Below are 21780 nucleotides of genomic sequence, written 5' to 3'. Positions count from 1 at the left end.
AACCAAGACTCACTTAATCTTTTTCACTATTATTCTAATTCTGATTCTGACTGGAATCAATAGATTGCTGAGTTTCGTTCTTACCAATTATAAGACAGAAGATAGTTGCAAAGCTAAGGCTGGAGGCAATGCCACTAATACAAATATCAAGCCATTATCAGGCACTTTCTGTTGTTCGTTTTCCCCATCTGCATACTGTTCTTTTAAGCCAAAAGAAAAGAGAAGCAACAATCCATCACTCAGTCTAAAGTAGCTACAAAGCTGCTAACTTGTTTTGTACAGAAAAGAGAAAGAGGAAATACATTCAGTATCTGACAGCACGGCCTGCAAAGCAGCACACTGTATGTGGGGCTTGTTTTGGTGCCTCATTCACCATGCATGTTGCTGCAGAGGGAAGAGAAAGCTTTTTTCTGAAGTAATAATAGTGCATTTCCAAGAAGGCCACAAAAAATTTAACTGGAAACATTACAGAGTCAGCTACAGGAAAGAAGGAAAATGTTCGTGTCCGTGTTCAGGCATACAAGAGATGCTCCATACTCTTCTAAAGCAGCATATCATCTCTTTTTCATCACAGGCTATTTCTTAGGAAGTGGGAAGAAGAGGCTCCCTGCATGCGTTGCAGCAAGCCTTGGCAGCTGCAACTGTATCCGACACCTGCCTCCACATCTGACAGCTAAGAAGCACATGGGTAAGCCTATTGGAGAAAGAGATCTCAATAAGGAGCCCCTACTACTTCTGATGTACCACAAAAAATCATCAGTGAATTCTGCTCAGGAGCTCAGTAAAAGGAGCACATTCCAAACAGGCAGGAATCTAAACTGGACTCAACCGATACGTGCGCTACAGCCTAACACTCAGATGTCTGCGCTGTTCCCCCAGTAAAAAGTGTCAAGTATTTAAAAAAGGGTATATCAATTCTACTAACCTCAAGTCCAGAATGAAGTTTTTGTATTAATTCCTGAATATTTGAAGTTGTGGATTCATCACTTGAAAGACAGGATGAAGAACACCTCACCGAAGTAACGCTGGTCACGGGTGAAAGCAGCTGGATCCTTTTTGATGCATGCTCCGCTTCTTGTTTTCTGTAAGCATTATTTGCTGCAATGCTTTCACCAAGCCTGTATAAACACCAAGACTATTAATGAAACAAGCTGCTACAAATATTGCAAGGACTGAAGATGAGAACCATTTCATAACCTACCTTCTCTTTCATTGAAAAGAGATTACACAACAGTCACATTTGCATTACCACACATTACGATGTGGTATTAGACACATGTCCAAACTGTTTCTACGTAAGGCAGAGAAAAATTAAAGCCTGTCATAGGTAACCTTTAGAAACAAATGCAGTACCCTGCCAGAAAGGGCATGGTGTTTAGCTCTTCTTGAGCAGAAGAGATCACCTGTCTCTATTAGCCTGAGAAACAGGTTATTTCACATATCATTATTCAACTTAACTAGGCCACTGTTTGTAAGTAGGAAGATTGAGAAGGGCAAGAACTCTTATTAGGCACAAAAATAAGATCAAATCATGAAAAGGCAGAGTGCTACCGATAAATCATAGTTTTTCCTTATCTCTGATGCTATTTTACAATATGATATTGAGTACAGCACATTTTATTTTGGAAATTTTAGCAAAAATGTAAACATTTAAATAGAAAGTGCCATCAGTTAAAATCCGTACAGGGAACAGAACACAAAAGCTTAGACAGAAGTAATTACATTAAGTGTATTCCAGTGTATGCACATAACTTGTGGTTGGTATTTTAGAGGCAGCTACTCGTGACGTGTTTCAAATTGGAGAGAAATCAAAAGAGCTGATTTTTGAAGCACCGGTCAAAAACCTTTTGCTACTAATAAATTCCTTACTAAGTCATCCCAGCCACTTCAGTGAAGTGCTGTCTCAATTGCTTTGTAAGTGAACAAAGCCTATTTTTAACTTCCGTTTATAGACATGTTATTTGGCTATTCCATTGTGTGACTCCAGGCATATTGTATTGTACGGATCCTTCATTCTTCCAGCCAGACTATTTGTTACTGGCCTTTATAAAAATGTTTCCTGTATCCATAAAACCATGTGATAATAGAATGGTTGAGATTGAAAGGGACCTCTACAGATCATCTCGTAGCTCTCCTGCTCTAAGCAGGTAGCGCAGGACTATGTCCAGTAGTTTTGACTGTATCAATATATCTATAACTGTGTCAGTATATCTATAACTTCTCTGGACAACCTTTTCCAGTGTTTGACTCCCCTTACAGTAAAAGTTGTTGGGATTTTTTTGGTTTCATTGTGTCCTCCCCCCTGCCCTTCTAAAGAAATTTAAAAGTTGTTTTTCCTTGTATTTCAGTTTGTGCCTACCTCCTGTCCTGTCAATGGACACACTGAAAAGGCTCTGGCTCCATCTTCTTTGTTCCGTTCCATTCCATCATACATTTATACACACTGATAAGATACTCCCCAAGCTGCCTCAAAACCAATCTCGGCACTCTCACCTTGAATAATATATGCTCATCCCTCCAACATCTTAATGGCCCTTCACTAGACTCACCCCAGTATGACTGTATCTCTCAAATACTGGGGAGCCCAGATCTGGACACACTACTCCGGATGCGATCCCACTTGGGCTGAGCAGAGCAGGGTTTTTTAAGTTCCTGTAACGCCACTATCTTTACAAGCTTTCTCAAAAACAACCAAAAAACCACAATGAGGCAAATCACCATGATCAGGTTAGGTCACCTTCTTTTTCTCCAATATAAGCAGTAATAGAGTCACGATTCCAAGATAATTTAGTTATATTACAAACCTTTCACTCGAAAAAGTAGCTGAAATGCCAAAAAGAAATCTGATCTGGAAGTCCTTTCGAGAAATCCCTATTTTATTTTACTTTTTTGCTTTAAATGCTGGACTAACAAAAAGGGAAGAAGTTTCAGATTGGTTTTTGAGATTGCAAAGAGAGACTCCATCAAATAGAGTTTCTCAGTATTTTTTCCCCCCTATTTAGACCACCTTAAATACTACCTGATCTGCATGTGTCTTATCCTAGACTGTTCTTTCTTGGAAGTTACTACACAAAGAGTAAACAAAGCTTTAGGAACTGAAGAGTGACATGCCTGTCAAAGTTCAGCAGAAAGAGCAATCTGACAGTCAGAATGTTAGACACACTCCAAGTAGAAAGTTCCAAGCACGGACTACAAGCAAGTAAACTCTGAGGGACAGAAGTCAGACACCATTATTCTCTCTAGGATCCATGTTAATTGAACATCATCAGCATTTGAACTATTTCTTCCCTTCTGCCCTCCGAGATCACTAGTTTCTTCACTACATATAAAGACAAGTAACATGCCAAGAAACATCAATATCACTAACCCCATAAAAATGTCAAATCCTACCAGTCTGTCATAAAAAGAAACTTACACTATGGCAGGAAAACCTGGTAAGGGTGCAGCCTCAAACAATATTCCAAGTCCCACTTGGACTTGCTCTCTGCGGTCTGATGTTAAAGCAAACGTCAAAGGTGTAATCAAGCGTGGATCCTAAAAAAGAAACTGCTGTGGTCAAAACAAGATATAACAGTCAACAACAAAAAATCCCAAAACCACCCAGACATCACAGTATCAAGGCCTATTGAGGCATCTGTAGAGAATGAGGCTAAACACACATACAAACACGCACGCAGAGCTTCCACAACTAGTTCCAGTTCAGTTTGTGTTCTGTTTGTCTTTATTTGGTACAGCATGGCAATATATAGTATACAGATACGGGTCTGAGCTATGAAGCCAAACAGAGACAACATCAGTCACAGCGACTGTCTTCAGTCACTATAAATTCCATTCTATAAACTCCCCAGGCTGCTTCTGAGCCTGACCTTGCACCCATACACACAAACACTCCCTGGCTTGCTCAAGACCCAGGTGCACTATCAGCAATTCTTCTTCAGTTATTCACATAGCAGGAACAGGACAGCTTGCAGTTCCCACAGCCCATTAGCACAGAAAAGTTATATTCAAAACTTAAGCTACCTTCTTAAAGTTTGCCCTTCTAAGTTTCTGAGCCTGAAGTTATGGAAGAGAAGCGACTTTAAAAATAGCTTACACTTCAGAGTATTTAGGAACATGTTTTCCCATTAAAGCTGATGCAACAGGTAAAGAGACTAATCCCTTCAAGTTTTCAAGTGATTTCCACCACAAAGCTTAAGTTTCATAAGGATTTCCTGAGAACTGAAACTCCCATTGTTACCCATTAAATTACTTAATTTCCATTCTTGACAGGAAAAACTAGCATGAAGTGTTTGACCGTCTCGATTACTTTTTCATCTACAAAGTGAATTGTTAAGATACCATCTGACAAATAGTTACCAAGAACTATTTCGACCAGGCAAAGACACAAATTAGATGTGTACATTTAATAATAACCAACCACAGGAATAATGACATGGTTGTGATAGCTTTTTTCCTAGTTTGCTACCTTTAAACTGCAGTCTTAATGCAGACTTAAAAGGATAATTCTTACCAGGCAGCTGAAGTATGATTAAATGTGCATTACTGAAATAAATAATTGCAGTAAAAAGCCAACAGCTCTTATTTTAGAAGAATTTACAACAAAACAACCTTTAAGAAAGGTGCCCAGGGGACTGTATTGTCCTTGAAGTTTTACCACTTCAGAGATAAGCATACAGAACTAGAACTAGCACTGCACTGACGCTTCCCTTCACAGATACATTTCATGTGACACTTTAAAACTGCAAAATACCTGCAAAATTTTGTAGAAGCTGACTTCCATACCAGGTACATCCTGTTTCAGTCTGCTCATAAGGTCAAGTGTTTTCAAAATAATTTCAGCAGCAAGTTTGCTTTTAAACATACAAATGGAAAAGCAAAGGGGAAAGAAGGAGGGAAAGAGAGAGATCTGTCAAATCAGCACTGATAAATAAATACCTTCACAAAGAAATTAAGTATGTCTATCAAGGCAACAATGCCATCATCAAGAGAAATCCTTTGACCTGCTGCTGAGCTTCTCCAGCATGCCAAAGCTAGCAACAGTGAAGACCAAAAAAAAACCACTTTCAAGTTGAAACTGAGACGGGTTTAATAGTAGGTCCAATTATATTTCTCTGATTTTTGGCCATATAAGTTTTGGTTATATTGACATTGAGGTTAATGACACTGAGCTGAAAGAACGTGTATTCCATATTGCATAAAATCAAAATGAAAACTTAGGTGCATTAAGCAATTCTGGTAAGCTTCATCTTAGAACTACTGCATGAGGCCTAAGGTCTTGTTCCACAAAAGTGGATCCCCAGCTCACGCCAAAAACCAATATCTGAATGTTTAAATTAGTTTTTAACTATTAAACTGACCAGCAACGTTAATTTCTATTGCCGCAAAAATCCTAAATTGGATTTTAAAACAGTACTGATTTACATGCATTTAAATTGTATCTCTAACTACAATATACTGTCCATTGAAACAGTATCACAGAGTCTTAGCAGGTTAGATTTTATATAAATTTGTATGCTCACCACATTTTAGAGTCCCCTACTTTTGTCCCAAAACCAGTATCGATCCCACTATAGGTAAACTGGTGTTCTATTAGAGACGTGCATTGGCTGGCAGTCAGTACCTTCGAGGCATGCATTTTCAGTATGTCATCTCTACAGAGCAGTAGGCTGAGTTAAGAACAAATTTCATGCTTAGGTATTGGCACAAAAGGACAATATTTCCTAATAAAAAGAGGACACAAAAGCTGGTGTATCAAAGCACAAGAGCCTCCAAAAGTGCTTTTATAACCCAACTACATAAACCACTGGGTAACTGACAAACCAAGTAAGCTCCACCTGTCAATTAAAAACACTCACTTGGACCCAAACAGCTAAGGGAAACAACAGTAAAATGAGTGGCATAAAGATGAGCAAAAAGCAGTCAGCAATCAGTTCCCAAAACGACAACAGGTTATCTAGGAGTGAACTAGCAGAGATTTCTTCACACAACTCAGATTAGATGCAGTCATGTTCTCCTTACTAGGTGACACCAAGGACTCCAAGAGGAGTGCAAAATTGTGTCATTTCACATCATTTTTCCTTATTTCACTGATCTAAATTTCATCCTGCACCAGTATATTACAAAATAATTTCTTAGCAATTAGAAAGCTACTTAAAGTCTTTCAAGATGACAGTCCTAAGTAAAATTAGGGCAGTTATTGTCATTAAAAGATATTAAAATCACCCAAGATAGACATTTTGTCTAGTATCTTAGAGCAGATTATGGTGCAGGAATAAATTAACAGCCAATAGGCACACAAAAAGGATATTTGTCAGGACATTAATAGCCTTGGCCATTCTTTCACACTTCTTCACTAATAGCTCATCCACAATCTGTTCTGGCATCTGAAGATGATCAAGAAGAACAGGCAGCAAAAGATCCACAAAATGCTCGGCTGAGGCACTGTTCCCACTATTAATAACATCCTGTAATAAAGAAATTTTATGGCACTTTTTGAAACTACAAAGCAAGGAAGCCAAGCCTCCTCTACCCCCTTCATCAGGCTGCCTTCTTGCTTTCCCAGCCTCTTGCTATTTCAGGTTTAAGATGATCGCAGATCAGTAATATACTTGAGGAGGGATTTCAGTGAGAAACAGTGGAAACTTCCACACTGCTTCAAGCCTTAGTAAGCAACTGTTTGACAGCTTTGCTAGCATCTTCCTCATGACTTCACAAACTACTGCATCGTCCACTTAATTTTCAACACTGGCATATTTCTAAACTACAGCATGCCTGTAAAAGAAAAGTTGTTTTACCAAGTATGGAATTCTAGAACAGGAAGAATCTTATTTAGGATATTTTTTTACATGCTATTTTTCAAGTAAAATGCTAACAGTTGCTTAAAAATCAATTAAAAATATAGCTGCTAACAAGCTCTTTAAACTCAATTATCAGCCTTGGTACCTCAAAAATCTCTTTGAATAGTTGCAATGCTAGAACAGAAGAGTCTTCAAAGCCTTCCAATGGCTGGTTTGACAAGTGCACCAATGCAACAGATGGTTCAAAAGTCTTTGAGCGAGTCACAAATCTGGTATTTCCAGAGACTGGCAAGCCAGATGGTTCCAGTATTGCCTGCCGCAGGATATGACGCAGTTCTATCACGGAACAGAAGGCAAGCAGGAGCTCTAAGATCTGTGTGAAGTGAATGAGAGTTCAAACGCTTTTAAATCAAGTACTTACACAGAAATTGCAATTCCCATAGCACAGGCCTAGAAAGATATACTAATTCTACGCAATTCCTTTTAGCACATTAAAAGTTACCTGAAGAACAGTCACCTTCTCTTAAAGACAAGTCAGCAACAAAACACAGCTCATTAGACTGGTGAAGGCTTGTGACAGCATTCAGGGTATTGCTTTCCCTTCGTTTTAAAAGGCATGACTGCTGGGTATCCAGTAAGCAGTAGAAATGCATATACATTCAGAATGAAGATAACTATGGAAGTGAAAATACTCTAAAACATGAACAAATGCACAGAAAGTTGGGGCTGTTCAGCCTGGAGAAGAGAAGGCTGCGTGGAGACCTCATAGCAGCCTTCCAGTATCTGAAGAGGGTCTATAGGTATGCTGGGGAGGGACTATTCATTAGAGACTGTAGTGACAGGACAAGGGGTAACGGGTTCAAACTTAAACAGGGGAAGTTTAGATTGGATATAAGGAAGAAATTCTTTCCTGTTAGGGTGGTGAAGCACTGGAATGAGTTGCCCAGGGAAGCTGTGAATGCTCCATCGCTGACGCTGTTCAAGGCCAGGTTGGACAGAGCCTTGGGTGGCATGCTTTAGTGGGAGATGTCCCTGTCCATGGCAGGGGGGTTGGAACTGGATGATCTTAAGGTCCTTTCCAACCCTAACTATTCTATGATTCTATGTGCATACTCGGGGATGAAGAGGAAAGCACCCTGGAAGGCTCCTTGGCAATGTCTTGTTAAATCAACAAGAAAATCACATATATAGAAACCTCATCACTTATTATTTACTATGATGTGAAACACATTCATAGGAAAAGCTTAAGAGTTGTTTCACAGATGTATTTAGCCCAAATATTTTCACAACGTTTAATATTTTAGTCTTTAGCAACAGATAGCCAATATTTCATTTATGGAACGCGATAGTGAGTCAAAGTTGAATACAACAGTTAACTGTTTAACCAAATGTGGCATCAATTTGTTCAACTAATATGAGAGAATGTATGAATAAGTCTTGGAAGTGAGCATCACTGTTCCCTGATAAGAGTCCTAGTAGTATTAATTCAAGCTTTAGCCGGTGAAGTAAGGTACACACTGCATTTGTGGTAGATCCCAAGATTTCCTACTAGCCAAAGCACAAAAGGTGTTCATGTTAGCTTTTTGCCTTTAGGTCTGCTACCTGAAAGCAGACACAACTGGCAAAAAGCCAACTACTGCAAATCCAACCTGACAGCCTTGTGAATAACTACAGTATAGAAATCTGGTGTATACTATAGGTCATTTAGGAATCCTGAAGTCAATATATTTCATTATCAATCCTTGTACACAAGGAGCTTACTTATGTAGGCAGAAGTGGAACTCAATCAGGAGTTGCACCCTCTTAGCCTTAAATTGGAAAAGTATAAATACCTTAGATGATGAATTGGGATCCCTTCCATGAAGAAGATCTAATACTTGACCAAGGCAAGAGGTAAAGTGCTCATATCTACAGCATGCATAGAGGAGGAAAGCAAAAAAATTAAAGGCAGTTTTGTTACACTCAGACATTTGTACCAAGTGACGAATGCAAGTGCCCTATTCCTCTCCTCACTCCCAAACACTTAAACTACAGTGACAGTTTTGATAATGTAACTTCTATTTAAAATACACATAGATTTAAAAACACTTAAGAATGAAAGAAAATTCCTTAAAACAAGCCAAGATTTTCCAGATATTTTTACTATCAGATTTAGATTGAAATTCAGTAACTTAAAAATCTGCTAGCTGAATTTGCAAAACTAGTCAAGCTCTCTACAGCTTTAACACCCTCCAGTAAAATTATTACAGCTTCAACCACACTATTCCACTACAAGATAATATAGACCTGTAACAGGCAAAATAGCTACTCACCAAGTCATTTGACCACTAATACTGTCCAGACAAAGAATTACTGAACACACTATTAAATATTCCTTAAGGGATAATAAAAAAAAAATACATTGATTGGCACATGCATGTGAAACTAGTAACACGAGAATCCTTCAGTTTCATATACAGCCATTATTATCAACTAGTAACATTGAAAAAGCATCTAGGGACTTTTTTTCCAGTGTTTGGTTCAGAATACAAATAGCACAGAGCAAAGAAACTGAACAAGAACTTAGAAGTATCTTGTACTTCAAGGAAGTGAAGCCATACCTGCTAAGATAATCGGCAACTTTAGGGTTCTTCAGAAGATCCATGAATAGATCAACAGAGTATTTTCTTGTTAAAGTACCATCTCCATTTACAACAATATTGAATATTAACTGAAACGTCTGATGGATATTTCGAGCATGAAAGAGCTGAAAGGAAGAAGAAAGTTATCTATGGGTACGTACTTACTTTGCCTAGGTTTTCAGTAAAACTAGATAGAATTAGAAGTTTATTTGGCCAGAGTGAGCATTAGCTTTACCTACAAATTGGGAATATAACAGATTCAAAACATTACTTACTTTTTCTCCTACTTCTTCATTTAAAGTAAGGCTTGATAATAGTGAAAGTGCAAACACAACCATAGTCAAACTACTATGGGCCAGGAAGCTTATTAAGGTACGATAAAAATTCTTCACGTTATTCTAAAGCAAGAAGGAGAAACACAGGCATTACAAACTTAATTCTGTTCTATAAAAACCACCAAATTTGCAGATAGCACATACTTACAAATAAGCCATGCAAATAATGAACAATACAAAAAACATATTAGAACCATAACAGTTCTCTATGAAATGTGTTTTAACGTTATACTGCCCAATACTGGTGTTGATGTCAATGACTAAATTATCTTTTGAACTTCAATACTGAAAATAAGCAAACAAAAAAACAAACCAAAACCAAACCCAAGCAAAACAACAAAACCATCCAAGGAAGAAATGCCACATTATTTTAATTTAATTTTACTGAAATTAAGTAGTTGTACTGAAATCTCCAATAGAAAATCACCACTGCAAATTGAGCCCTGTCCCTCCTCTGCTCAGAGAGCAGTGCTCATTATCTCTGCTTATCATGATCAATGGTGTTTTAATGTCTTTTAAAAGGCAAATCCCTTTCTTGGTCAGAATTACCAACCCAGCTTATGGAAAAAAAAAATCCAACTACAGTCTTTCTATGTTAAGAACATTTATTTCTTCTAAGGAAGAATGCTCAAATTTTAAATTCACCTTTCATTTGCAGAGAACAGCTGCAGGCACTCAACGCATAACACAAACTAGTGCAACAACACAGCAATGTAGAGAAAGAAACAGAACACCCAGTTTCCTGAGCTACTGGTTTTTTACTCAAACATGTGCGGATCACACACCAGCACTGCAGAACAAGCAGGCCAGGGTTATTACTGCCACAAAAAAATAGCGCCTAAGAAGTCAAGTCTTTTGCACCCAAGCCAGACGATCACGCCACAAAAGCGAAACTCTTACCAAAGATTTTATCCGAGTTTGAATAGACAAGTTGTGACGACAGAGATTTGCCAGGAGTCCCAAACACGGTATCGTTAACTCATCTTCAGTGTGCTGACTTCAAAGTCCAGAAGTTTAAAAAAGAAAGTATGGTTTCATTAAAGCACCCAGAATTTAATTACAAGAAGTTGGAGCATGGGGGACAGAGGGTATGGAGGATGTTTTGGTTTGGGGTTCTGTTTGTTTTTTTTATTAGATACCATCCCACTAAGCAAAGCAAAACTCCAACTGCAGTCACCACAGCGTGAGCAGTTTTTAATGGAGTACATCTGAAAAAAACCCCAAACCCCAGTACCAAAGATCAATGCTATCAAAGATGATTTATTGCACGTGCTTAATAGTCATTAGACCTTTTATGAGTACATGTGCACAAAATTTGTATTAATCTAACAAGTTTACTCCTAATGACAGGCATGAATTTTATTCTGGCTTTTCTCTTTGTCAGCTCCCTGCTCCTAAAGGTGTGGGATGGCCTATGAGGCAAATTAATATTCAATCACCCAAAGGTCCATAATCACTGCTGCTGGCAATCTGTAACAGCGTGGTTTTCAAAGAATTCAGAACAAAAAAGCCACATCTTACTCTGGAGACCAGGTTAGTGTAATATGCTACTGGCCTTAAAAAGGTTTGGAAACGTAGCTATTTCCCATAAGAAAAGACAACCAAGTACACGCTTACACATGCTGCGTTAGAAATGAAATCAATTCATCAATGTTGGCACCAGCGGAAAAGACAGGAACATTGTAGGTTAGCTTCTGCAGCAACTGAATACTCTGAGGAAATAAAAAGATATTCACAGATGTCTTTCCTATAGCATATCACTGAAGACTGTTACAAGTTACAAAGCTGAAACTGAAAGAACAAATAACAAGACACCACCACTAAATTAATTTTCAGACTCTCTAATGTTAACATAACAATTACATAAACTGCTGCAAGCACAATGAGTAATGTCCTACCACACCGATCCACTCAGTAAAAGCCCAAACAGATTAATACCATTTTATTTTGACAGAGAAGTTACCTTTAATCCATTTAGTTCTCCCCATTGCCTCATTAGCAAGTTCTCCATTCTGTCAGTGAGAAAGGGGCTTTTCCCTATTGGAAGATCTAGAAGTGACACCAAAATCCAACAAGTACCTTGCAACCTCTAACAGAAAGTATGTTTACAGGAAAACAGGCTTGCTGTAAAGACTGCAAACAGATCCAGTAGTAGTAAAGTCCTCCCTTCAGCATTCTTTGGGCCCATAACTGCATTAAGTTAATAGAGAATCGTAGACTGGCTTGGGTTGGAAGGGACCTTAAAGTTCATCCAGTTCTAACCCCCCGCCACAGGCGGTGACACCTTCAACTAGATCAGTTTGCTCAAGGCCCCATCCAACCTGGCTTTGAACACCTTTCATTCCTTCACAATTACATGACAAAGATGATCAGTGTTCATGCTTTTGTTACGAACATCAGGAGAAATAACTAAATACCTCAACTGAAAGTTACCTTCCTAGCCCTCAAGCAGTGATTTCTTGAAATAATTTAAAATACAGGGTAGCTTTTGTTTGGTCAGTTGCTGGTTTTCGTTTGTTTGTTGGTTTTTGGTTTTCCTTTAATTTAAGCAGGTGAGAAACACAAGCAGGATTAAAGAGAGAATACAAAGAACTCTACGCAGTATTATAATCCTGTTATACTAGCCTCACACAACAAATAAAACACACAGCTAAGATTAACTCTCCCTCAACACATTATTTCAGACAGCACTTTAGAAGAGCTTTTATATGCATACAGTATAATGCACTCTACATAATTATAGTCAAATATTATTAAGGATTAGTTCTTATTACCTGTAATAAGACTGGGTCGCTAAGACTAGTAGAACTTCGATGAACCACTCCTGCCAGCACGCTGGTCAGATTGTAGGTATCTTGAAGAGTTTCTCTAGTCTCATTGTCTAAAGCTAGAATTTAAGAATTATTAAAAACAACACAAATCACCTATCTAACAGCAAAAGCAACAGGTGCATTGGCTACCAAGCTAAGCAGAAACAAGCAAGAGGCAGCAGAAGCTATTTTGTAATTGGGAAACTTGATGCATACAGGCCCAGGCCATTGGAGAGCCCAAACTGAAGTCCAGCAAACACTCCAATGAGAGAGGTAAACCTTACCTAGCTGTGACAGCAAAGTAACCACAGACAAGGTTAGAGATGGGCTTATATTAGCATCCTCAAGGAGTTCTACTAGGCAACTGAGACATTCACTTGGCAGAATCTGATTTGAAGCAAACAATCGTGTAAGCTTCAGTCCAGAGATAACCTGGAAATGAAAGGAGAAAACCAACCTTAATTACTCAACTGCAACAAAGTATTTAACACAAAAGCCAAAACACAGAGCTGTATTAAATACACTCTGCCCCATTTGCCAGGCTGAGAATGTAAATGCACTCTAACGGAACAACGAAGAAGGAGGGAAGAAGTCTGAAAAAAACCTGGCTTTCATTGTTGTGGATGTGCTCCCTTTACTTTTGGAAAATAGCAAGTTTTCATTGAGATCATTCATAACACATTGGGGCTTCTTTTGTTTGCTTGCTTACAGCATTCATAGTAACAGCATCCTTTTCAATCTCACAGCTGTAGCAGAGCAACACCTGTGTATCTTCACGCATTGAACAGAATCAATGCCAGGTTATTCTTCCTACACGTGTTTTAGCATAGATAGAATACAGGGATTATTTGTTTTGAAAGAACAACCAAACAGATTGCAGACATTTTGTAACCAGCCCTCAGCTCAGCCCAACAGCCTGCTTTCTAATGATGCAGACAGGAACCCAAAGGTGCTGCTCAGCAGGAAGGATAAGCAGTAACAGGCAGTGCTGCTTTGGGACCACTCAGTGCTCGAGACAAAAAAACAGCAGTTCAAGGAAGCCTATATAAGAAGATGCTGAAAATTATATCCCTGCACATCAGGTAATTGATAATAATAATAATAATAACAGTAATATTGTTCTTGCATATCCCATGTGTAAATCTCTTAAACAGATACAAAGAAGAAATCTAGGCTGAACACTAACTCTTACAGTTGCGCTTTAGCAATTAAACAAATAAGTCTATATTTGACAAAGACACCTTGCAGATTAAGCAACTCAGTCAGTGTGCCAATGTCTCACCATACCAAGCGTGCCCACTGCAAGGTTGCATGCAAGGCTCTACCTGGAGGTCCGGGAAATGGACAGGTCTCCCCTGAGCAACAAACACTTTTGAGCACATGCTCCGTTAAACCAGCAAACCCCGGATACAAGACATCCTTCAAACTCGTTTTTTAAGGTGTGAAAATAAATGATCCTCGGGAGTCAGCAACAGGGGATGGCGGGAGGAAAGTCACTCATTAGGCCTGCTATACGCTTAGCTCATGCCCATGTAAGCATCCTGACACAAACAAAACCACTCCAAAACGCTATAAAAAATAACACAGCAACGGCCCAGGAACACTGCTAGAAACCGAACCGGCTCCTCTGTCCGACGGCCTCCCCCGGCCACCAGCTCCCCTCACAATGGCACGGAGCTTCCCTTTCTCCACACGCTAAGCACCGGCGCCCGCAGGCAGCGGCCGCCACAAGCCGGCCAAGGCCCCGGCAGCTCCGGAGCCCGGGCTGCGGCCGACCAGCGAGGCCGGGAGCCGAGAAGAGCGAAACAGCCCCCATAACCTAAGAGACACCACAGCCACCGCCATACTCCCGTCCGCACCATCTCTCACACACACACACACACACACACACACACACACACACACACCCACCCCCCGCCGGTCCGCTCCAACCGCGGCCCCCGACCAGCACCGCCCTCACCTCCAGGCTCCGCTGCAGGAGCGCCGCGTTGGGAGCCGTCTTGGCAGCCCGATACTGCGTGGCTGCCAGGAGCAGGGACTTCATGCAGCCTGAAGCATCCATGGCGCCTCAGCTCCGCTCTCAGCGGCGCAAGCGACCAACGCAACTCGTATTTCCCGCCGCCGCCGCCATTTTGATGGCACCACCCACGGAATGGGCGAGGCCGCCGGGCCCGCGGGGCATGACGGGAGGACGCGGCGTCTGCCATCTTGCTTCCGGGCGGGGAGGGAGACGGGGAGCGCCGCCCAGAGGTAATGGCGGTAGCTTCTGTACTGTGGTAGGGATGCTCGTGTGTACAGTGCCTGGTGAATAAACCAACGTCTTCATGCGGACAGGCGTGTAGAACGGCCGCCCCTCTTGCAATCTACCACAGTTCATCAACATCAGAAGTACTTCAGACCATTTTGATGTCGCTGATTCTTCACGGCAGGGATTCAATGTGGCCTTTTGGCTTTAATTTTGTTTGTTTCAAGTACAGGATAACAGCGGTATTCCCTGACACTTCAATACTACCCACTTGTCCAACAGTGTGGTAACATGAGTCATGCACAAAATAAGAGACGTGAGGGGGTTTTAAGCATCATATTGATAGCAGGGAATAAACGTTGTGCCTGCTTGCTTCAGCAGTCATTGTGCTTGGTGAAGCACAACCATAGGAGTCAAAGTTGCTAGAACGGTGAAGCAGAATTGTAGGAGTTAACAGCTGCAAGGCAGAATTGTGGTAGATAAGATTCATAACTTAACATCGAAGACATTCTTGTTTAAATAGGATCCAGAGAAAGAAAAGGAATAAAAGATAAGCAGAGCAACAAAACTTGCAAACCTGATAAGTTTCTGCTTTAAGATACATAAAACCAGCTTGTACCGAACCTGAGGTTTGCACAGGAGCTGAAACCCCATTGAGTCTGTGTGAAAGCAAGAGGTTACTCGTGGTGATGAAGAGGAACTACAAGCCTTCATCCTCACGACCCCCTAACGACCACCACCAGGAGGCACTGTGCAGGCGCACCAATGGGACAAATGCCAGAAAACTAATTATAATACTAGACGGGAATAGGTTTTGCATATGTATGAGGCGTGAAGCAATCTCATGTTTATGGAATCTTTATATGTAATATAAACAAAGTGAGTGGCAAAGGAAAGGCGTGCGTGTTTTTGGAGGAGCGATCCCCCATGCGCCTCAGCGCTGAGTAAAAGCATACCTACTTTACAACTTCAACGACTTGTGGAGTCTAGCCGTGTATCAATATGGTGCCAAGAGAGTATTTGACATGTATGTTTTTTTTATCCACACGTATCACTTCTGCTTTATGCACATTTGTGTGTTGCATTTATATTGCTGCTTCCTGATGGATTGTTCATTTTGGCAACAGACATCTTGGACAGTTTGCTAACTCAAAAGCCAAAGTACACGTCCATGCGCACAGATACCCTTCCCCAACATGTGTCTCTTATTAATTCTTTTATTGCTGAACAAAAATAGCTTGTACTGGACCTGCTGGAGAAAAACACAGCTGTGCCTGCTCTGACAGTCTGCAAAGGAGGAGATTAACTCGAGAGGTGTGGATCCACAGTGGAGAATGCCCAGTCTGGAGCTCTCCTCAGCTGATCCCCTGTGCTGCAGCGCAGCCTGGAACAACAGCTTACAGAACTGCTGGGTCGAAGATCCGTCAGGGTAAGACCGTGATGTAATCGCTCTCATCGATCTCTGTACAGCAGTGAAATGAAAGACATGATTGCAATTGGGTCCTTGGAATGAGGGTAACCAGGGATCCCTTGTAAGCTAGGAATAAATGTTTTTCAGGGAACGTGAGGAGGAAGGATGTTGAACTTCTCTGTCCATGAAAGCTGGTCTCAGAGGACACTTTACAACTATTCACTCCAAACCTGTCAATGGAATCATCTTAGAATCATAGAATAGTTAGGGTTGGAAAGGACCTTAAGATCATCCAGTTCCAACCCCCCTGCCATGGGCAGGAACACCTCACACTAAACCATGCCACCCAAGGCTCTGTCCAACCTGGCCTTGAACACTGCCAGGGATGGAGCATTCACAACTTCCCTGGGCAACCCATTCCAGTGCCTCACCACCCTAACAGGGAAGAACTTTTCCCTTATATCCAATCTAAACTTCCCCTGTTTAAGTTTGAACCCATTACCCCTTGTCCTATCACTACAGTCCCTAATGAAGAGTCCCTCCACAGCATCCTTATAGCCCCCCTTCAGATACTGGAAGGCTTAAATAAAACCCCCCAAACAAACCAAACCCGCCCCCAAAACAACAACAAAAAAGGCAGAGCTAAATTTCTCACCATCATAAACTACATCCTTTCCTGAATTGAACCTCTGGCTTCTGCGCGAGGCCTCTAGTTTCTTCACTGGGTAGCGGAGGTTTATTACTAGGCCTTGATTTGGCTTTTCATAATTGTATATGAGATCCTTTAATGTTCTGAAGACCTTCTCTGGTACACCTTCAGAAGTCTGCAGAGGGAAAATAAAGCTTGTTTGCAAGTGCCCTTTCACATGGAGACACCTAAGTGAAAGCAAAGATAGGTTGTTTCTGGTTTACCAAGGGCTGTTTTGCACATCGATTTGGGGACAGAATGTTGCACTGTCCTTTAAACACTAGGAACACCTATTAATGTAGGGCACTAAGTGTCTAATCCCTCACCATCTTTTTTCTTATTTTATGGAAACAAAGATCAGTTTAAAATACTGTCTCCAGTGTGTGCTGCAGCAACCTACTACAGCAGTGCCAACGAATGATGGCATTACAGGCTCCTCTCTGGTCTCAGAACACAGGTTCAGGGGCAACATATTTAGTTCTCCCTTAAAATAACATTGTATTTAAACAACTATTTGGCAAGCAGAAGAATGTCCAAACATTTCACAAAACATCAGCATTGTCAAGCAAAGGAAGCGTGCAAAAGCCGTGGCACCAGCTTTCACTTTTAGGCAGTAATTTATTATCTGTCTGGCTTTGATACTTGCATTGCAGACTCCTGAGGCCAAACACAAAGGGTGGCACTCCTGAGCGGGGGAACAGTGTTCTCGCAAGCTGCTTTTGGATGTGTGGGTTCACAGAGCTGGACTGAACTGCTTCCGCAGCACAGCCCTGCAGTGATCCGTGCAGAGACTTGGCTTAGGAAAAGTGTGGATGTTTGCGGTTATGGCATTTGTCTTCTAAGTAACCATTATGCATGCTGAGGCTTTCCAGGAGGTGGCTAAACATCTGGCTCCCCATAGGAAGTAGTGACTAAACTCCTCCTCTGCTTTGTTTGTATGCACAACTTTGCTTCACCAATTAAAACTGTCTTTTATCTTGATCCTCACCTTTAAGGAGTTTCCTCACCTTTGCTGTTCGAGTTCTCTTCCTCGCACCCTGTCCTGCTGGGGAGGGAGCAAGCAGCTGTGTGGGTGCTTAGCTGCTGATCAGCTCAAACCACCATACTCTAGGAAGTTTACAGCTGAATCTGACCCTTTAAAAACCCAACCAATATCCCCTTCACCATCAATACATTATTTCGGTCTATGGTGTTAGTAAGGTGAACCAATCTGACTTAAGAACTTGAAGAACAGAACTCTTCTTTCACATTCTTTGTAAAAGCTTGTCAGGAAAATTTGGGTTGAAAACACTGGAAGTGTTTGAGTTATTAATCTGCTGATAGGCATGACAGCAAACTGCAGCAGAGTGGCTACAGTCCAAATAGATCTGTTTGTTGACAAAGCCTATTCTTCATAGGAAATTGTGTCTTTCATACTCAGTCAAAACCACTAATAAGCAAGAAATTACCAGCATATGAGAGCTTGGTGTATCCTTTATGGAGAGAGTTCTTCATTCCACTTAAATGCTGCTTAATTGTTGGCACTCCTCTTGGCTGTCCTACTACAAGCCGAGGAGTAAGCCAGCTTTTTAAGTGTTCTCTCACCATGCCAAGGGAATTGATGGATGCAGCCTGCTCTTACGCATTTGAGTGGCATTTTCTGTGGTCATCCCTTCAGGAGTCTCAGCATCACACAGAATTACAGATAGGTCCCTCTAAATCAAAAAGATCATTGCAATATTCCAAATCCGTGTAAGATGCTGGGTGCAGTGGCAGCGTTTTCAAATAGCAAAAGCTAATTATGTACAGGAGGAAGAACCAAAAGTGATAGATTTTTCTTCAATGCTATCAAAAAGAAATGGTCAAATCAGAAAGCAGCTGGTCAACAAGTAACAGATCCACTTAGATTGTAAGGGAATTCTACTTCTAGGCTTGTATGCAATCATGAGCATAACATTAAAAAGTCAAGAATTGAATAGAGAAGAAAGCAAACTTGAGAAAACTTGCTAAGGTAAATGTGTTCATGTATCCTGATTCTTTAAATCAAGAAAATCCCATTTAGTGCAGTCTTTACAAACAACATAAGAGTTACTCACCTGTATTTTAAAGTATCCTTGCTGTGCCCTGAAGATACGGTAAGTGTAGATGCATTTTTCAAACCTGTGAAAAAACATTGTTGCATGCATTATGCTTTTTATCAACTCTTAGACCACTGCAACTTGCTTAGTCTGCTACAGCTTATCCTGGCAGCCAGCTTTTGGTTTTGCTTGTATCTGAAAGAAAACTGCAATAGCATAAAGACACAAGAGCTATAACAGAGATCTCCTTAGCTACAAACCCAAAAGTGAGGTGCTCTTCCTCAGGTGAGGAGGGTGCCATGGAATACACACGAGTGAAGCTGCACAATTGTTTTTCATGTAACCTGCTTTCCTTGTGGGAGCCCTTAGGTAATTGTGGCACTGTAAATTCAAACTGTTAGTTTGCCCGTGCTGCCCCACACAGTAACCCCTTCAGCTGTCTGAGCCTTCGTGTATTCCAGGTGGGATCACATACCAGGCTCCTTCAACCTAGAACATGTTCGATTTGAGCAGAGTATAGCTGGAGATGTATATGGTACTGGACATATACTAAAGAGCATATATGATATTAGGGACTTGACAGTGGGCTGAGTCTCTGACCTCTGCTGCCGAAATAGATGCTGTGGAGGAAGGAAGGGACACCACATTGTTAACCAAGCTGATATTAGAAATGCCTGCAAACAGCAGGTAGTATTAAAGACATGAGAAGTTTGCAGTAAAACTGAATGAGATAGAAAAGCAAAACTGAAGGGAGCCTAGAGTTTGCAAAATGAGATAACATTTCATATCTTGAAATATAAAGTTACTCTTACCAGAGGCTTTGAGGAACTTATGAACTAAATCTAACAGAGATCTTTATACAGGAGCAATTTTATTCCACAGATATCCCATCCTCTCATCTATCTTCTTAACCTTCCTCTTGTGTGATACCTCCCTAGACTTCATTTTACAGGTTGATAACAAGAAGGCTGTTGAATTCTTGAAGAGATGGTAGCAGAAAATGGCCTCCGGTCACCAGCATCCAGAAAATGGATGCAGAGGTCCTACTTGTAGGAAAATTACTCTTCCTTTGCATTTCCCTGGGTTTTACTTATTTTTAATAACACGCAGGTGTTGGAAGACTCAGGCTACTGATGGCTTTGGATATATTTTGTTAACAGAAGTAAAAAGCTTTATCAACTATGTCAATGGCAGCTATTCAGAAGATGAACTGGAGATCATGACCATGATCAAAAAAGGCAGTGAAGTTGCAAAGAAATATACATCACAAATAAGCAGGGGGAAAAAGTATCCGAAACCAAGTTCTTTTTACTGGTACACACGTTCCTCAGGACTTCAGCTGTAGCTACATGAATTGAGCTGTCGGGTTTTAACACTAAATCCCCACAGAGGCTGGAAGTCACATGCTTTTCCATATCCATGAGAAAAAGAAAGCAACTTGTGTGGCACCAAGCTTAAGCTTTATGTCAGCTTGCATCTACCCACAATGTACTCTATAGATGTGCCCTCTGTTGTAACTCATCGCACACACCTAAGTATCCTTCACTGTCTCATCTTCCCCTACTGCATGAGACCTCAACAGCCATCCTCCCATGTCAGGGACTAATATTGCAAATGTTCCTCTGTGCCAGGATTCCCGTTTGTCCCTTCTGGCATGGGATGCATGCCCTTTCCCTCCAATGCTCCTTGCCCCCTCTGCACCCCCTACATTGTCTGCTTCTACACCATAGTGGAAGCCCCCAACTCCCTCCCAAAGGTTCTGTTTGCCCCCAGCTTGTCATTTCTCTTCTTATTCTGTCAGTTCATGGACCTCATTTCTTCTGCCCACCAACCCCATAGCGCTCCATTTCCCTCTCACATTTTCCCTTCCCCTTTGATTTGTTTCAAAAGAAATGCATTTCTGGTTCTTGAGAAAACATTTTCTTGTATTTTCAAATTAATTAGATGGGATGTTAGCAATTTTTCATGTCATACTCAAACCCTCAAGAAGAGTGTAAAACCTCATAGGGTCAAACAACAAAACCACTCAGTCTGATTTATTAACTTTTAACACATTAGGAACAGATCGATTATGTATCAATAGTGTAAGAAAAGCTTCTTGAAAGGGAAATCAAAGTGCTATTCCCTGTGGGAAAAGGGAATAACAGCATTTCAATTGTCTTGATTAAAGTTAGGGACTAGAAGTAGGTATTTATTTTCTATGCCCATCTTGTTCATGGACCTGTCATATGAGTTTGAACAGGGCATTATAACTTTCTGTCTCAGCTTGTGCTCTTACATCAGATAAAATTCCTTTGAAGCATATATTCTCTTAATACTATTAATGTTAGAGAAGGTGAACACTTGTCTTTGGATCTATCTGAAAAGTCATGAAAAAAACAATATTAGAGTACTTACAAAACACAGAGACACAAGACTCCCTCCATGCTTTCACTCTCTCGTACTAAGTAGCTACCATTCTTTCCCTTCTTGCTCATCAGTTCTTCACAGGTTCTTCTTGTTATCTTTCCATGAAAAAATGAGAGCTCCATGGTCAAAAGAAAACAAGATCTCTTGCCTTCCAAAGCAACTCCAGAGAAAGTCAGGAGCCTGGCATTAAAAGAAGCCTTAGTCTAAAAGCAGCTGACTGCAGGCAGCCAGCATTTGAGGTACATACGTGAGTTCATCTATGTTGTTATCACTGACCAGCAAAATCTGTTACTGGCCTGAGCTTACAGATCACGAATGCAGTGAATGCAGGAAATGGGAAATCGTTTGTGTGCACTGGTCACAGTCCACATGAGAAGGGAAGAGTCTTTTGTCACATTATATCAGCA

At 40.8% G+C, this 21780-nt stretch overlaps 2 protein-coding genes across 2 annotated transcripts in view; both read right to left on the bottom strand.

Annotated features, from left to right (window-relative positions):
* CIP2A (cellular inhibitor of PP2A) overlaps positions 1 to 14736 on the bottom strand; it is a 22025-nt gene extending 7289 nt beyond the window's left edge. The window contains exons 1-14 of the mRNA XM_061454383.1: positions 14524 to 14736; positions 12848 to 12995; positions 12528 to 12640; positions 11371 to 11465; positions 10654 to 10750; positions 9694 to 9816; positions 9398 to 9543; positions 8630 to 8705; positions 6943 to 7170; positions 6308 to 6464; positions 5520 to 5661; positions 4751 to 4850; positions 3416 to 3534; positions 926 to 1118 (exon numbers count right to left, since the gene is read on the bottom strand). Of these exons, the coding sequence (XP_061310367.1) occupies positions 926 to 1118; positions 3416 to 3534; positions 4751 to 4850; positions 5520 to 5661; positions 6308 to 6464; positions 6943 to 7170; positions 8630 to 8705; positions 9398 to 9543; positions 9694 to 9816; positions 10654 to 10750; positions 11371 to 11465; positions 12528 to 12640; positions 12848 to 12995; positions 14524 to 14625 (1839 nt within the window). The 5' untranslated portion in view covers positions 14626 to 14736. The remainder of the gene's footprint in view (positions 1 to 925; positions 1119 to 3415; positions 3535 to 4750; positions 4851 to 5519; positions 5662 to 6307; positions 6465 to 6942; positions 7171 to 8629; positions 8706 to 9397; positions 9544 to 9693; positions 9817 to 10653; positions 10751 to 11370; positions 11466 to 12527; positions 12641 to 12847; positions 12996 to 14523) is intronic.
* LOC133269798 (tyrosine-protein kinase SRK2-like) lies at positions 14644 to 21608 on the bottom strand. The gene is made up of 4 exons (XM_061454500.1): positions 21362 to 21608; positions 18983 to 19046; positions 16826 to 17043; positions 14644 to 14926 (listed from the first exon to the last, which is right to left on the bottom strand). The coding sequence occupies exons 1-4, from the start codon at positions 21493 to 21495 to the stop codon at positions 14644 to 14646; spliced, it is 699 nt and encodes a 232-aa protein (XP_061310484.1). The 5' UTR covers positions 21496 to 21608.
* Positions 21609 to 21780: the final 172 nt, after the last annotated feature.

This window comes from Pezoporus flaviventris, unplaced genomic scaffold (genome assembly GCF_033815535.1).
Source record: "Pezoporus flaviventris isolate CSIRO_AGI_PZ_B2104156 unplaced genomic scaffold, CSIRO_AGI_Pfla_v1 ptg000015l, whole genome shotgun sequence".
NCBI lineage: Eukaryota > Metazoa > Chordata > Aves > Psittaciformes > Psittacidae > Pezoporus > Pezoporus flaviventris.
The sequence above is the reverse complement of the archived record's forward strand: the minus strand, read 5'-3'. Positions and strand labels throughout refer to the sequence as shown.